The 17,163-nt window shown below is 34.0% G+C and overlaps 1 protein-coding gene across 1 annotated transcript in view; it reads left to right on the forward strand.

Moving 5' to 3' along the window:
• The window catches only part of CACNA2D3 (calcium voltage-gated channel auxiliary subunit alpha2delta 3), a 455,579-nt gene that overhangs the window by 392,494 nt on the left and 45,922 nt on the right, over positions 1–17,163 (forward strand). Inside the window, exons 28-29 of the mRNA XM_035558456.2 lie at positions 14,705–14,766; positions 15,707–15,751. Of these exons, the coding sequence (XP_035414349.1) occupies positions 14,705–14,766; positions 15,707–15,751 (107 nt within the window). The remainder of the gene's footprint in view (positions 1–14,704; positions 14,767–15,706; positions 15,752–17,163) is intronic.

Raw genomic sequence — 17,163 nt, forward strand, 5'->3', positions numbered from 1 at the left:
CATTTACAGTGGGGGAAGGAAGCTGGGTAGCTCGGGGGGACTTAGTCTGCTATTTGCAACAAACTGAAAGCCAGCGAGATGTTTGCTACAGCGTCAGTTGGTATCATTGGGGCTGCCTAGGTGAGCACCTTCTCAGTTTAGGCCAGAACTGCATTCATCCCCAAAGTGTTCTGGTTTTGACTGGAAAACTCTTATTAATATCCAGCTCTTTGCAGATAATCTGGAGACAGCTGTTTGGGTCAATCCTTCATCTGCAGATTTTTTTTTCAGTTTTTTAATTCTCTAACGTGATGTGAGACTTTCAATCCAGTAAAAAGAATAGTCTGCAATTTGTTGTGATATTATAACTCTAATATAATTAGTTAGAAGCCATCTTGGCTTATACTCCTTTACCCATAACTAAATGAGCAGTATATGAATGTGGGAAGGGGTTACCTGGAAAATGCTCAAGCACCAGCCATATGGTAGGTATGTAGGTAGGTAGAAAGTAGAAAGTTTATTACAAGGGGTGCAAGGCCTTCAGAATGAGAAGTGCAAGGAAGAGAGATGTGAAGTTACTTTACCTTAATTACAAGCCAGATAAAGTTGTGGCTAGAGGCAGATTGTATGTATCAGCAGGGTATTTGTTCTGTCACTAATAGAATTGGTATGTGTGGGGGAGTTCAGGTATTTCCTGATGAATGGTAACTGCCTATAGTACATGCTGAACATCTTTGTATGTATAGGTAAAGTGTACATGACTAGGCTTCATTAATGAATTCATTTTGCTTTAACTGTAAGTAGAAACCTGCATTGCTTGACGTAAAGGTAGCAGAAATGAAAGGAATAAAACCAGGACCTAGAAAAATACATGTAAGAATAAGGATGAGTGTACATGTTGTTTTGTCTAAACATCTTAGATCCTTTTTATCCTCTCTTAAACATGTTGAAATTGAGGTAATTTTCACTATAGTTCTGAATAGTTTGTTCATTCTACACTGAAGACAAAGTTATTTTCTAAGCTTTTCCTTAGTATTTTCATTTTCTTATTTTTATGTTTAGAAAGAATTACTCTTCATGGTCATATCTCACCCTGGGCTCAAACTTAGGAACAAAACATAAATTTCCTGTACATTCTGAATGGTCAATTTATTGAAAGAGTTGGAAGGATTTTTCTTGAGCAACTTCCTCTAAAAAGATTTTGAAATATTCTCAGTGTATGAAGAAATATAGTAAAAGGCAGTAGATGTTACTCTTTCTTAAGCTGCTGCTCACCAATGATGCTATGAAGTAGAACTCATGCTTTATTAATTTCTTTCATGCTTTTATGGCAGGATAGTAGTAGTTCACTAAAATTCACTGATTAAAGTTGGGAATGCCCATATTTACAAAAACAAACAAACAAAAACTAGCAGGCTTCTGGATATGATGGATGAATAGAAACTGTAACATCAGTGTTCATTGTCAATGGGACTATTTCATAGGAAGAGTTAGAATATAGGGAACACTTTCCATATGACTCCAGTGAACAGGAATGCGCCAGATACATATACTTGCTGCTGATGTTCTTCATTTTAATAATAGATATATTTCATAAAGCAGTACATAGCTGCTTTTCTTGTTTCCCCACTCTCTCTGGATATCCATATCATTCTGACTGCTCTAACTGCTACAGGAGCAGCACCAGAGGTCTTCTGTATACTACAAGATCCTAGAGATCACATGACATGCTGTTATCCTCTTTATTTCTTTTTTTTTCTTTTTTGTTTTTAGCCTCAAAGCAGATTTTAAATACCGTGTGTTTTAAAGTTCCTTTTCCCACAGAATGTTTTGAAGAAGTGACAGAGTAAGCCAGGTGTAAAGATACATTTCTTACCCTTCAAGTTTATTCAGTTGTGCTGTTTCCAGACATGATAAATTCTGGGCAACTTAGTATAAAGGATAATGATGTTTCTGTTCAGAATTTATAAAATTCTGAACCACTGAGAGGTTCTCTTTTCAAAGAAAAAAAAGCAAGGAAAGAGAAAAATAAGTCTTCTTACAGAGTGCGTTTTATTAATAAGAATTACAATGCCGGAAAATCTGGTATAGATTAGCAAAGAACAGTAACAACAGGAACAGTGTATCCAAATGGAACTTGTTGGATAATTAAATTCCTTTAATAGGTACTGAAATTTAAACCTCTTGATCCCTCTGACGTAAGCAGAACTCTTAAAAACCATGGAACTTGATTCTAAAAGTGTAATGTGGGAGAGAAATATTGGGATGATGATTAAGGATTTCAGATACCCTGGGAGGATATTTATGCAGGAGTAAAACAATATACATTTAAATAAAGTGAAAACAAAACAACACCAAACAACAAACCAAAACAAGAAAAAAAAAAGTAGCTATGAAATATAAAAAGAAGCTGTAATAAAAGCCTTTTTATAGAGGTGTGCAGTTTATACCAGCAGTAATGAATCTACTTCATTGGGATAATCTAATGTCAAGTAAAGGAAAGTAAAGATTGAAATCTTTAAGGAAAATTGCTTTTTCACCGTTCTTACTCTTTTTAACTTATTCATGATCATCTTGTCTGCTTTAGTTTCCTTTTTTTATCCTCAGAGTCACAAAAGGGCCTCATTCTGTGCACTCTTTGGTTTCTTTTCTCATTACTAGAATATAGCATATTCAACAGTGATTCCAACTTATAAATTATCTACAGTGTACAATTTGCCATTTCTTGACGTTTTAAAAATGAAAATCCTTTCATGAGATTTAATTATTAGAAGGATCTTACCAAATGGAAAATGCTGTAGTAAGATTGGCATAAATGATGAAGTCCTGACAGTCATAATACTGAGCCATGTCTAGGTGTGTTGTTATTATTATTATTATTATTATTATTATTATTATTTTCTGTACAAACCAAAATTATCAGCAAGCTTGTAACTGCAGTCTTTACTTCACTATCCCTTAAGATGCTGAGGATGAACTTTCTGGGTTAAGCACCTACATTAGTTGGTAGGATAACAATTTTATAATGGTAATTGGAAAGCCCATGGGCAAGTATAAAGAAAAAATAATGTATAAAAGTAGGTTATTACACCTGAAGCTGAGGAAAGATTTAAATGTTATTCTCATCTTTTTGTCTTCAGTGTTTGTGTTTGACTTCTATTTCATGACCACTGAGTAAAGCCATAAGTACGCAGGTAGTACATACTATCATTAATGCAATCCAGTACCCTCTTCTATGTCCAAAGGCACTCCTATTTTAATACCATTTAAAACAGGACATGATCTCAAAAGTTCCCATCCTAGTTGAGCTTTGTCTGTCCAAACAGCTACAGCTGTCTTGGTCAAAAAGTGTGTATTCTGATCTCCTTTATTTGCTTTCATTCTGTTTTGCGGGATGTTATTTTTGAACATAATGGTAGGGCTGACCTCATATTTTGGCTGAGACTTTTTATCCATTTCCCTTTTCAAAATGACAGTACATTGCTTGGTGTCCATTTTCTCTCCATCTCTGTGTTTCAGCAGAGTTAGAAGAGATAAGTTCAAAGAATGGTATTACTGGCTTCTCTGTTTCTGAAAGTACTTATTGGGAGAAAGTCAGCTACTGTTTTTAGAAGTTGAAGAAGTTATTCATCATATGCCTAGTTTAGAGAACTAATCATTTCCATACCTCTGTTTTTTGGTGTTAGTAAGATCTTAAATAGGTTTTCATTACTCCTACAAGCTGTCTTTCTCTAAACTCTCTAGGAAGAAGAAAAAAGCAGAGGGCTCTCTTTCTCTGTAATTGGTAGTTCATGATGACTTTGGGATATAATGTTCCAAACATAGCTCTTAAGTGAAAATTTGTATTTTGTGAAACCGAAAGTGCTGTAGTGTGGAACAGAGGTTTTTTAAATCCTACCATATTTTTCTCACCCAGAAATGCTTCATGCAAGTTGTTATACCTGTTTCCAGATCACACCCTAATGTGCAACATATGATTATAATACTTAACTTTTACTGCTTTCGTTCATAAAATTCAAATCACTTTTGATAGAACATGAAGTGCTCTTCCTCTCAGTTTACTAACAAGGAATGGAGAGCTGAAAGGTAGGATGAGTTGCTCAAGGTTGCACAACAGGTAAACAGCAGAGCAAGGAACAGAGCCAGTATTCAAACTCCATTTCAGTGCTGAAGCCACTGGACCACCCAGACTTCATAGGCATGTGTTCTCTGATGGAAGTTTATCAGAAATTCAGATGTTATAGGATAATGTCTTTAAGTATGAAGATTGTAAAACAAGACCAACACTGTCATTTAATAAAATAGATTATTTTATAAATATAAGACCAGTTAGCACATTTTCAGTGTGATAAGCAAAGGCAATGATGATGTTTCCTGTTTTTCAGAGATTAAGATGGGTTCACTGATGGAGGGTTTCCCATGCTAAAAACTACTGCTCTAAATGTTTCTTCTGGTAATGTAATTAGGAAATATTGGCCCCGGTTAATGTAACTTAAACAAAACATGTTGTCCTCATCAAACTTTTTCAAGCTGTTAAACAGGCATAGCCTTGACTAGAAAGAAAACAGGGGCATATAGATTTCCCATGGAAACTTAGTTAAAATGCTGATTTGTGGAAATAATCATAATCAGTACCATAATCTAATCTGATTTAATTAAATGAAAAAGAATCTTAGTTATGAAGTCAGCACAGTATGAGTATCTCTACACATACAGAAATCATAGTCTTCCACCCTTACAGATGCTTTCTAACTGCACTTAAAAGCAGGGAATAAAGCAGGAAAATCTGTGGGGGACCCTCTCTTTTTCTGTTATGGTCAGTTTTTATCATTTTTTATGTAAAAGTCAAGATGCAAATATAAAATAAATCTATGTAAGTATACTTCATTGACGGTGTTAATATCCTACTGCATCTCTAATTTGTGTTAGGTTGTGGTTTTTTAATGAAACGAAGAGAGCCTTTAATGAAACAGTAGGGCAAATCGGCTCTGTACTATGAAAAAAGTCGAGATAATCTTTGTTTCCCTTATAGACACACTGAGAAGGTTTATTAATTCTGAAAAAGATTCTTGTATCCTTGTTTGTAAAATAGCAGTAAATTGCAAAGTTGATTGATTTGACCCTTTTAGAAAATTAAATATGTTTTTAGTAAATTGTAGTAACATTTTCAGGAGGGCCTCTGTCATTTATAAATGCCTCTGTCATGTATAAGTGCCTACTTTTTGCAAAATGGTATTTCAAAGTTATTTTATTGCCTGGTAGTGCTGAAATGAGTACAATAGGGACTTCAGAAGAACGCCCTAACATTTACCGATTGCAGTATGAGATGAGAGCTTCTGGAAATCCCATCGGTATCTGCCAGCCCTTAGTATGTGCCTTAACAACTATAGAAATTTGGCCTCTGCCAGGCTGACTTTCTAAGTCGATAAGATGTTAACCTCTATACAACAACATCATTTCTGTAAATTCTTACCAAAAGTCTTTTCTGAATTGATATTTGAAGACATTTTCTATTGTTATCATAGGCTGAGCATCCCTTAACTCTCACATATTTCAATGAGCACTAGCAGTGCTCGACACCTTTTAGGCATAAGCCCCAATTGAATTTGCACCTAACTTGCAACTTAGTTGACAGAAAAGTTAATTTGTATGATAAATCTTTAGTTTAATGAAATGTCAAATACAACTACCCTTCAGCAAAACTTCTGCGTTTATTTCAAAGCTATTCCATTAGAAAGGATTACAGCTGGTATCTATGGTATTGATTTACCTTAAGAAAAAAAGAATAAATAAAAATTATTCTTCTAAAAGATACTTTACAGCTGTATTGAAAGCTAAATCCTACTAATCATTAGGATATAAATCATCATATACTACTTGTTGAAGCATCTGGATAATGGGTTATGTAATGTAAATCTGGCATGTTTGCCCTGTTATTGTGGAAGGCACGTCAGCACTTATACTATTTCCAGTAGTTAATAACTCACATAGAGCTACTAAGTTCATGGATGGTCATAACCCGGGACACTGATCTCAGGCAATGATGATGTTTTAGTAATAAATTTTAGAAATCTCTAAGTGCCTTTTAATTTTATCAGTTTCAACATTTTTGATAAATTGTCTTTCTTGTTTTCTGGGAGTATCCTTTCAAAAAATTTATGAACTTATGTATTTGGCCATATATAAGAATACATTGTTCTTTGTATTTTGCAACATCAAGGAGTTGCAAAATGCTTCACTTGTCTAATGAAGCAAGTAAGCTCTTGGTTGATTTTCAGTAATATGAAGATCTCTCTCAATTCATGAATATTCAGAAGATCAGACCTAAGCAGACTTTTGTGCTGAAGGGTCTGTAGGCTTGTGTAACAATTCTGAAGATGTTAACTTGTTCTTTTTCCTGAAATGAGATAAGTAGACAAGTAAAATAGAAGGCTGTTATACTATCCCTGGTATAACAGGTCAGTACCTGACCTGTTGGTGGCACTATTTTCCAGTTCACACACCTAAAGAAAACAGAAGATAAACTACTTTCTCCAATATAGTTAATTCCTAAAAGAAATAATTGATATATCTTGACAGAGTTTCAAACAGTGGTAATAAAGTATCAAATAAGTATAATATAAATAATAAAGTTAACTAAATGTGAAAATGTTCTGATATGGTGAATGTTAATCCATCGTTTTAGAAACTGACTAGCTTTTCAAGTGAGATGTTTATAAGTAATATACTGAGAATCAACAAGCTACTAATATATCTTGAAAGGTAATATTTCTCTTCTTTAACACATATAAATTATGAGAATATGAAAAAGAAGAATGCTTGTGTTTCAGTATACTGGAAAATCTTTCAGTGCTATTAATCAGACTTTTCTTTCCTGACATGGTTTAAACTTTTAGTTCTGGATATTCCAGGAATGCTAGTTTATAGCTCAAATACGAACTCCTATTTTTGTTGAACAAATAGTCATCTGTTTTCTTTTCTATGCAGCACTTAAACAAAAAACTTTTTATACCAAAAAAAAAAAAAGATAAACAAAGCTCGTCTTGCAGCTAATACTGTTCAAGGAAATCTATAGTCTGTATCTTTTGACATTGCTGCACCTTAAAATTGTTTAGTAAAGACATGGGAGAGATGCAAATCCACAAGTGCTATTTTTCTTTATATTTGCAAATACAGAATACCTAATACAACAACTTCCAATATATTACTTGACCTCAGATAACATTATTTATATTTTTAGTAATTCAAAGTAATTTGGTAATCATGGTATAGAGCAATTTGTAGAGAATATCACTGTTGTTATTATAAATCAGTCATTAAGATATCCAAAACTTTTTTCCCAAATGATGTAATTTTGACAAAATTATCGTGTTTTCTCACCCAGTGTACTAAGTCTGTTTGACTGGTAATATTTCATATATTCACTGAATTTATGTGCATTCAAGTATCTATGGTGATAACTGGGTAGAGCAAGTAGTCAGTAGTCAGTGTGTTCTGCAGGTAGGAGGATTTGAATTATGAAGTCTCTTTCTCCTCTTCATGCCAAACTTCTGCCATGTTTGGTAGTAGAAGATCCATGTCTTGGCTTCTAGGTCAATGGTAGGCTAGAAGCCATTGAACTGACATGGGAGAAACTGGACAGAGACCTCATAGGTTCATTTTGCAGTGGACACATCCACAAAATCTATCTTCAATCCAAAAAATTTGTGTCTAGTAGTAGGATACCTTGTAGCCATTCTTCTATCTTAGGATCCTGGTTTGGAAGGGATAAATCTCTTTGTAAAGAAGTTTTTCCCATTTCTGGAAAAAAAGAAAATGCTATCAAGGTTTGAACACATTATATTTTTGTTAAAGTGGAAGCCAAGAGCCTGACATCTCCTAAGAGAATCTGGTCACAGCCTCCGAGAGTTCAGATAAGGATCCTATTTTCTGGATGTTTGTCTGAACTCTGAGTTTCTTGAGGTTCATTAATTGCAAACTTGAAACCACAGCCTGTTGGCTGAGATGTGAAAGAAATACTAGCTAAGCCACTCTAACTAGTAAGATTAGGACCTCAGCTGCAAGAAGTAAAGCTTTTTCTTCTGAGAACTTGGCATGTTATGGACCCTCCCTTAAGATTTATAAATGTGCTTACAAATATATACTGTTCTTATTTTTTTGTTTCAGTCATGGGATATACTTTAATACTGCCAAAAATGAGCAAGCAAGCCCTGTAAAACTAAGCAATAGTTAAGGAGTTATTAAAATACCAACACTGCTTCATTGTTTTAGTGATAATGTGGGCAGATTTGTCTCACATGCTCCCTGTACCATCAAAATTCACACTACTAGCTTGCAGAGAAGACATTGGAAAAAAAGGTGAATGTTCACATGAACTCCTTGTAAAAACTGCCACCGGCAGCTTTCCTGCTTTTGATGGTGCTTGCCTTCTCTTTGCATGCTACTGAAGCATTCCTGAGGCTAATAAAAATACCACTCAACCCACTTTTTTTTTTTCTTTGGCTATTGCAATGAAGCAGGTGTCAGTAGGTGTCAGGTATATTCTAAAAATCATAGGGAGAATACTCCAGACACCAGACAGGGTTTAACCATGCCCCACCTCACCCCCTGCAAATTGTACAGTCTAAACCCCTATTTTATACCATCAATGTACTCCTTGTGCTTCTCAGGAACAAGGTATGTATCTTTCCAGCAAAGTGCACTTAGTGTAATTTTGTATGCTGAGTGGTTACCTCCCTCCAGGCTTATGGAATATTTTTTTATTGGAAAAAAATTACAAATGGATTTCCTAGGAACTCCCCTGAGCTGCAGACTTGGTACCCAGAGTTTATCACGGGGTAAAAGAGTAGATTTTTGTGGGAGCCCTTTGTTACAGTGTTGGCAGCACATCAGCTACTATCCTCTAAAGTTTGAAATATGGCATAACTGTCTGAATGATAATTTACATATAACCTGTTTTCTTCCAAGCTCCTCAGTGAAGCCTCCTGAAAAGGCAATAGACTTTCAGTTAACAGCATCTATATATTTTTTTTAATGTTTTCACTCAATTTATATCCTTTTTGTGTTTCCTTCTGCTCCTGCTGGTACTTCATTAGTCCTTCATAAAGAAGATATGTGTCAGGGAGTCAACGGGAGTCTGGTTTATGATGATGTTCACAGACTGCCCTCCGCAGTTCAGTTTTTCAGGGATTGGCTGCAAACCAAGCCCTTCAGTTTTCCCTGGTGGTTTGAGTTTGGATGAACTTCGGCCTCCCAGCAATCATCATCCTGCTCCCCTTTCAGCTTGGCCTCACATCAAGTTCCCAGTATCTCCTCCCTTTCTGCTTAAACTTGGCCTCCAGGAAATACCAGTTGCCGCTGCCTTCCCTGTATCTTGGGAGTTTCCACCCAGACAGCTGCTTCCACCACCAATCCTAAACATCTTCTGGGAGAAAGTAGTAGGTTTAAGGTCAGTGAATAAAGAGGGAGAGCTTCTACTTTCCCTTGTCCATTTAAGAATTCACATATTTACATGTTGCATCCCAATACACCTGATGAAGAAAGTGTTCTGTGTGTTAGCTAGGATCTTATGACATGTTATGAAAACTATTGTCTTGCATAACAAAGCTCTGACACTGATATATACTTACATAGTATGTATAAATTTATGTGTAGTCATCCCACTTATTTGAAAATAAAAAGATAAAGGTAAAATACCAGTAACAACACAAGACTTTTTTTCAAATATTTTTAGAATCCAAAAGAAATCAAACTTTGAGATTATTTGTATTTTACATTGTACCTAGGTTAGTAAGAGACTTGTATTTGGGGAAATCAATCTGTAAATTTTAATGAGACACAGTAGCTCAAATTTAGTTTAAAAAAAAAAAAAAGGTATGCGCACATTTACATGGATTTTAAAAATAAAATTGTTTAGGGGTATCTAAATATTCAGTACACACACATGAAAAATCTATTATTTTTGTTGGTTTGCTTGTCAAAAACTTTCCATTTTCAGCCCAACAGAGATTGACAGCATCTCTTCAGCTATGAAAAGTTATTGGTTGTCATTTTTTGATTGAGGAAAAAAATATTCTTATGCCATTTATCAGTGAAAACCAAATGTCAGTACAGTATGAAAAATTCAGGGCAATAAAACAAAGAGGAAATTCTCTATACTATTGTCTTGTGCTCTTTCGATCTGGTATACTTTTATGAAATATTTTAAAGCCATGTTTTGTACTGTTCTCTGAATTTCTTTTTTAGTATGGGCTTTTCAGATGATATACTAATTCAGTGCTAAAGGTTTGTTAGGGTGATTACGTTTGCATAATAAGTGAGATGGCATATCCAGAGAGAGTTTCACACTGTGATTCATAGCTATTTATAACATTGACACAATCTGGTGAGTTCACTCATGGAATGGCATTAGTACCAGGCACTACCTGAAACTCCCCACAATATGGGGTTAAGCATGAAGGTATCATTTTGGAGAAACTACCAGAAAAGTAGTAAAGCACATTAGAAATCTTCACTAAGTTTTATGTATATTAAAAATCAAAACCACAAAACAACAACAAAACCACAACAACCAACAACAACAAAAAAAAACACTCCACCCTGATTTAAAAAAAAAAAAGTTTGTGAATAATATTAGTGTCTTAGCCAAATACATAAATGATATTTAGTTTTCCAAGGGTAGGAACTGTTCTTTACTATAAGAAAAATAGAAGAAAGTACACAGTTACTTAATATTTTGCACCATCTTTTTGCTAATTATATTCTTTTTTCATGGGATACTTATAACAGTTAATTACTGGGATGGCTGGCATCACCACCAAGTATTAAGGTTGCCCAGTGCTTCTAATTATGAGCTTCTGTTTTCAGTGTATTAAAGCTTAGCCAGACTTAAACTATTTAGGCTGAAATTTTCTTTGTTGGATGTCTGACATTCCTAAGCATAACACTAATATTTTTTTCATGTTAAAAGAAAATTCTGGGCATCTTATGTTTGAAGAGAGAGAGTGAAGAAAATGGACTGGTTTGAGAAGAGGAAGGTATGGGTAGAATCAAAAACATTGCTGAGGTCAGGAAGGAAACTGAATGAAGTGTGAAGTTTGGAAGGGTGAAACTGGATTTTACTCTGCAAGTAAACTGAAACTGGGATTAGAAGCAGTCTAGGAAGTACACATTCAATAAGTGCTAATTCATGTTTTCTTTTATGTATCCCGCTGTGATGAAACAATGACTATTACTGGGAATATACCTATGTTAGATGATACTGGACCATAATTATTTTACTATATACTGCTATACTCTGAATAGCTTTGATTTATTAGCTAAGACTCGTTTGTATTGAGTTAAAAGAAAATCCGTTATCTTTTTAATTACACTACCTATCACATGTTTTATACTGTAGCCGTTACATATATTGTGTAAGTATTTTGAAGGGCATCACCTTTGGAGGTGACAATCTTCCAGGAATCTGTAATAGAGGTGCTTTTTGGCAGTTATAATGTTTATTGCTCAGTATTATGTTTTGGAGTGTAAAATTTAACATCTCATTCTTTGGCTAAGCTAAAACCAAAGAGATATTTTGAACGGAAGCAAAGATTTAGAGTATAAACAAAAGAAGTGTAATTGATTTTTTTAAGTAGCTAAGGATTTGCTGGATTATTTCCCAGTTATTAGATATTCTAACAGTAGCAACAAGTAATAGGAGTAGTCAGAAAGGAGAGAATCTTAGGGAGTGTCAGATTAATGCACAAAGTCGATACAGGTAAAAAAAAAAAAAAAAAATCCTGCTTCAATTCTGTCTCCAAGATTTCTTATTTTGAAGACAAATCTCACTTATAATAATTCCATAGGATGGCAATAGGATGTTGAGCATCTTTAATGTATGAGAAATTATTTTAGGTTAGCTATACTCTACTTTCTGTGGAAAAAGGGAACAGAGACTTTAAGATATTTCTCTAACTGTGCTGATCTAGTGCTTTTATACAGTGTTAAATTCTATAGGTATTCTACAGAATGGAAATGCTTTTAGGTTTTACTACTTCTTCCTTCAGTCTGTATTTGGAATCCCTATCCCAGGTTTATAGGGAGACTCGTCTCCTCTCTTGCCTGAAATAAATCAGTCTGATCTATTTTCTTCTCTTATTTTCAGTAGCAGTTGGTACTTTTTACTTAGAGCATAAGTGCTCTTATAATTCTGTGCACAGAACAGGAGTTATTTGTTGAGGAAGATTTTCTTATCTTTCTGTCCATTTGCTTAACCATGGAGATCTTCAAATGAACACAAGCAATTCTGATCTATTCTGAGAAGTTACTTTCTTTCATTCAGTTTTGCCTTTATGCTAAACAGCCCTGAGCTCTGTAGAAGCTGAGCACTTCTGAATAATTTTATCCTTACAGCATCCCACAGAAACAATGAAATATTATCCTCAGCCATGGAATAGGTGGATAAGGAACTGGATTATTTAACAAAAGTTATCACTGAGCCAAGAATTTAACTGTAATTCTCAACCACCTGGTATTTCATGGGATATGCGCTACAGAATACTGGTCACTGTATCAAGCAGAGGAAAGAAGTCTCAGGGAGTTAATGTCTGCTATCCATAAGCAGTGTTAAAATTATTCAATGGAATTGTCTAAGTAAATTTGCTAGTATTGTTGACACAAATATTTGGATTTGCAATATTCATTTGAAATGGCACATTTTGTAGTACAGAAAATAGGTGCATGAAGAAGGAGCCTTAATGTCCGTCCAGCAGCTGCCATTAGTTGGTCTCCTGTGTACCTCCAGCTCTAGCCCATTCTCCTCAGTGACAGTACAAAGGAAAGGCAGCAGTGAAGACAAAAACATTTCTCCTCATCTCTGAATGCTCATTTTTCCTGGCTGAAGAAGAGTAGTTTGTATCTCTTGGCCCTTTTCGTTGAACCAAGCCTACAAATGTTGAAGGAAATTTAAATAAATATTCTGTGTAAAGATCAACTATAGCTTTTTTTTTTTTTTAACAAGTGTGGATACTATCTTGGTACCATGGTGAACAATACCTATTTCTCTAACCCTCTTACCTTGATGGTAGCTGTTACTTCCAAGAGACTAAACACAGAATTAGTGACGTGGTGGTTTGTAATTTTGAAGTTTGTCTTGTTGTTGTTGTTATTTTTTAAATTAACATGTTGCCAAGTCATAAAACAAGGATTTAAATATATAGTAACTTGGAGCACCAGTATTTCATTCTGAAGTTCTGAAAGCTGAAGGACTAGAGATTGCTCAGAAGAATGTATTGGCTCTAAAAACTTCTGAAGTGTATTTGAATAGTTCTTAAAGCATGCTAATATATATATCCTGCGATGGCTACAATGTTCTTGAAAAGCACAGGGACAAGCTTGCAAAAATGCTTTAGTATCACCTTAAGGGTTGAAAAAAAATATTATTCCATACACTAGCATTGTTAATTCTTTAGAATATTGATTGATTCATATACTTATAGGCTGAAGTATAGGAAACATCCATAATTGTCATTTTTTATATATCACCTGGATATTTAGAAGTTATTCATTCACTGACATGGAAGTTGCTACATGGATTCTTCAAGACAGTGAAATTAAAAATAATAAAAAAAAAAAAGTAAAGAAACAATGGTGAGATTAAAATCTCACAGTAAGATTTGCTTCTTCAAAGAAAATTCCCATGCTTCTTTCACTATACAGTGTTTATGGAAGTTGTGTTTTCTCCTCCTATCTTGAAACATAGATACAAATCATGTAGCACTTAATTTTTTAAAAACAACTACAAGGTTTTCAAAAGTCTATTATGGGAAATATGTATTCTGTTCCATATTATACTTAAATGTTGCCATTATAACATTGTATGACCTTGACCAGAGTAGACTAAAGTTTAAGATGCATTGCTGTTTTACCCCATTAAATGATACTATACCTCATAGATTAGTGGTAGAGCTCCTCTAAATGAGGTAGAGAAATAAACTGAGTCATTTTTGAAAACGTAAGGAAGACAGTAACTGGTAATGTCCAGCCCTTCGGTTTCTACAAATCTAGACTACTCTTGAAATCATGAGCAATCGTTTGAGTGGGAGCAGGCTCAGTTTTCATCCCTGATCATTTATTTCCCATTGCAGTCTGTCTAAGAAGCCTCGAAATTCATAGAGCTAAAACTATGAAAACAAAACTGCAGCTGCTTTTATCGTCTCATCTGCATGAAGAAGGATGCTCTTATGTTTTGTAGAAATTTCATTCTTTTAAAGATCTTATGTTAGAAAAAGGCTTCTTATCTTCATCTTACTTCATGGATGAAATGACCCAGTAACAAATGATCACTTGAAACGTTGACCAATATTCTCCTGTTGCTTCAGCAAACGTTCGTGGGATTCAGCACAAAATACATAATGTATGTTCCTACAGCTGTTATATTGCTGTCAGTAAAATATGAATTTGAAATAGTTTTTAACATATGTATGTCCAGCTTGTGCTTCTGCTGCTTAATATGGAGACATATGCAATCTGAATAATGGTTGCTCTGCTTATTATATTAGCAATATCTTCATATTTAAGCAAGCTATAAATGATTTAAAATGTGACTATGTGGTCTCCAATTTAATTATTTGTGTCTTTTTATTGCAAGACTAGCTTTCTCTCTTTATTATAGGACTATTTCTCCTTCTGATTTATTTTAAATAAATGTATTATAACATATTGGTTTTATTTCTATATTTCCCAGCTGTAGGTATCCAGATGAAACTTGAATTTTTCCAGCGGAAATTTTGGACTGCAAGCAGACAGGTATGTTTTAAATTGAAAATTTTCTGGCTATTGAATCCATAGCACCTCTCTAACTGTGCAATTGATCAGCTTTTTTTTTTTTTTCCACAAAACTACTGCAAACAATGTATTTGAGTTATATAAATGGTTAACTCTTCATATATACCTTCCAGTTCAATATTAGAAAAAAGAGTATTCAGTGTGCTTGATCCCATCTTCAGTGAAGCAAATAGGAAGATAATTAATTTTATGCTCCTATATATAAGGAGTTACTTTGTTGATCTGACACGTTAATTTTCTCTGTCAGAAAACGGGGAACAGCAGACCAAGCTGTTATATTTATTCATTTTCAGTGATACAGAAATACAGGCAGAAATATGTCTTCTTGCCAACTTAGTACCTTTCTTCCAACATTCAGTTAACTCCAATATCACGTACATTGATTAGTCAACTAGGCTACTGAATCAGGCTCAGCATCTATAGTCTTTAATAAACTATACCTAAATTTTTAGTATATAGAATTTGTGTTCATTGAAGAGGTAATCATACATTTTCTAATTATTAGGAGATTTCATCCCTATTTTGAGAACAGATTAGAACCATACTAATTCAGAGAATGATTCCTAAAATGCTGGTCCTACCCTACCCCACAGGAAAATCACGTATTCTTGTTGACAAATGGTCTAAAGCTGCTAACACAAAGAAGATGAAGGTGTTTATAGCAGTTGAAAATGATACCTTGTGAATGCACCCTTTCTCTATGGATAGGAACAGAACAGGATTGGTGAACAGATTGAATACTTTCCTACTCTTGTTTTTAGAACAATTGCTGGCTTTGATAAAAGTTTAATAAATGTCCAAATCTTTATAATTGTGCTCACCTTGATTTTGGAAATGTCATTTTTTGTTATTATAAAACTAAAACTGAAAATATTTTATTGATTTTTGGTATTGTCTCTAGTGTGCATCTCTTGATGGCAGATGTGCTATAAGTTGTGATGATGAAGTAAGTATTTAACAGAACTTTATTTTTCATTTATATATCTATTGCAGTAGAACATGAAGTTGATTCTAATTTACATTCTGATGTTCAAACAAAATTAATCTCCTGGTATAATTAGGAATCACCTTCTAAATATAATGCAATTTATATTAGACATTTTATGACTACTTACAAACATCCATTTATTTATGAGGTTGACAGTGATATCTCAAATATGCATTGGAGTAAATTTTGTTTTATTAATCCAGTTTTGGAAGTCACATGAAACTATTCAAAAGCATTTATTTTTTACTTCTTTATTGTCCACCTGAGGTAGAAGCTGGTCTCTGATGTTCACACGAGTATTAAACAAATTATTACCAGTATAATATGAATGCAGAATTGAATCTATGCAGTAGTAATACATGAACAGCACTTCAGAAATAGAAAAGAAATAACATGAGTCAGTAGTTCTTAATGAACTCACCAAAGTAACTTTTTACGTAATATTTAATTTGGTAGATAAAAATAATATTTTTAGTGTCTTATGCATAGGTTTTTGCAAACCATTTAATATCATACCATATGATATTTTGTTCAAGCAACCAGTGTATCACAGGTTGAGTGAATTAAAAAATGGTTAACAAAATTCCGGGCTGTATTGATACATGGGGAAGAATTAGATATGCAAGATTCTAGCAAATCAGAGTTGGGTTTTAGATATTATTTCAGTTATAGTTCTTATCAGTAATTTGGAAGAAAACATAAACCAGTTATTGATAACAACATTGCATGATCTCCAAACTGAATGAATTGTGTGAGGAAATCTGGGTCACCTGATAACTGTGCTTGAACAAACTGCCTGCATTAAAGTATCATGAAATATAAATTCATACAACAGGAAACAAAAACTTCAGGCTGTATTCACATAATTCAAGGGCACTATCCTGAAACATGGTAATTCTAGTAATATTCGAGAACCATAGCAAAAAAACAGATGAGTAGGAGATTCTCTTTTCATACAGTGATCCAAAAGAAATGTTGCAAAACATACATTAAAAGGCAAGAATCTGCTTGCCTCTGTAATTCATGCCAATGTAATGTTTTTGCAGTCTATTTAAAAAGTAGAATACCATTGTTTAATATAATTATAAAGTCTTCATACAGTTTTATTCTGTTTTTATACATCTCAGTTGTTTTCAGAGAAGCTGCTGTCTGTATCGCCAGAAGTGAGCAGTCAGTGTGTTCTTAGCTTTTGCTGCCATTTACACCCTTTTCAACAAAGTGTTAAAAAGTATTTGTACAGCAAACTGAAAACTGTTTCCCCCCACCATTGCAAACTCTGGTATTTAAACAACCCCTCCTCATCTCTTCTGATGATCTTCAAGTTCTCACAAGTTCCTGTCTCTTCTTTTTACAATAGAAACCAACATACA

This window comes from Cygnus atratus, chromosome 10 (genome assembly GCF_013377495.2).
Source record: "Cygnus atratus isolate AKBS03 ecotype Queensland, Australia chromosome 10, CAtr_DNAZoo_HiC_assembly, whole genome shotgun sequence".
Classification (NCBI taxonomy): Eukaryota; Metazoa; Chordata; class Aves; order Anseriformes; family Anatidae; genus Cygnus; species Cygnus atratus.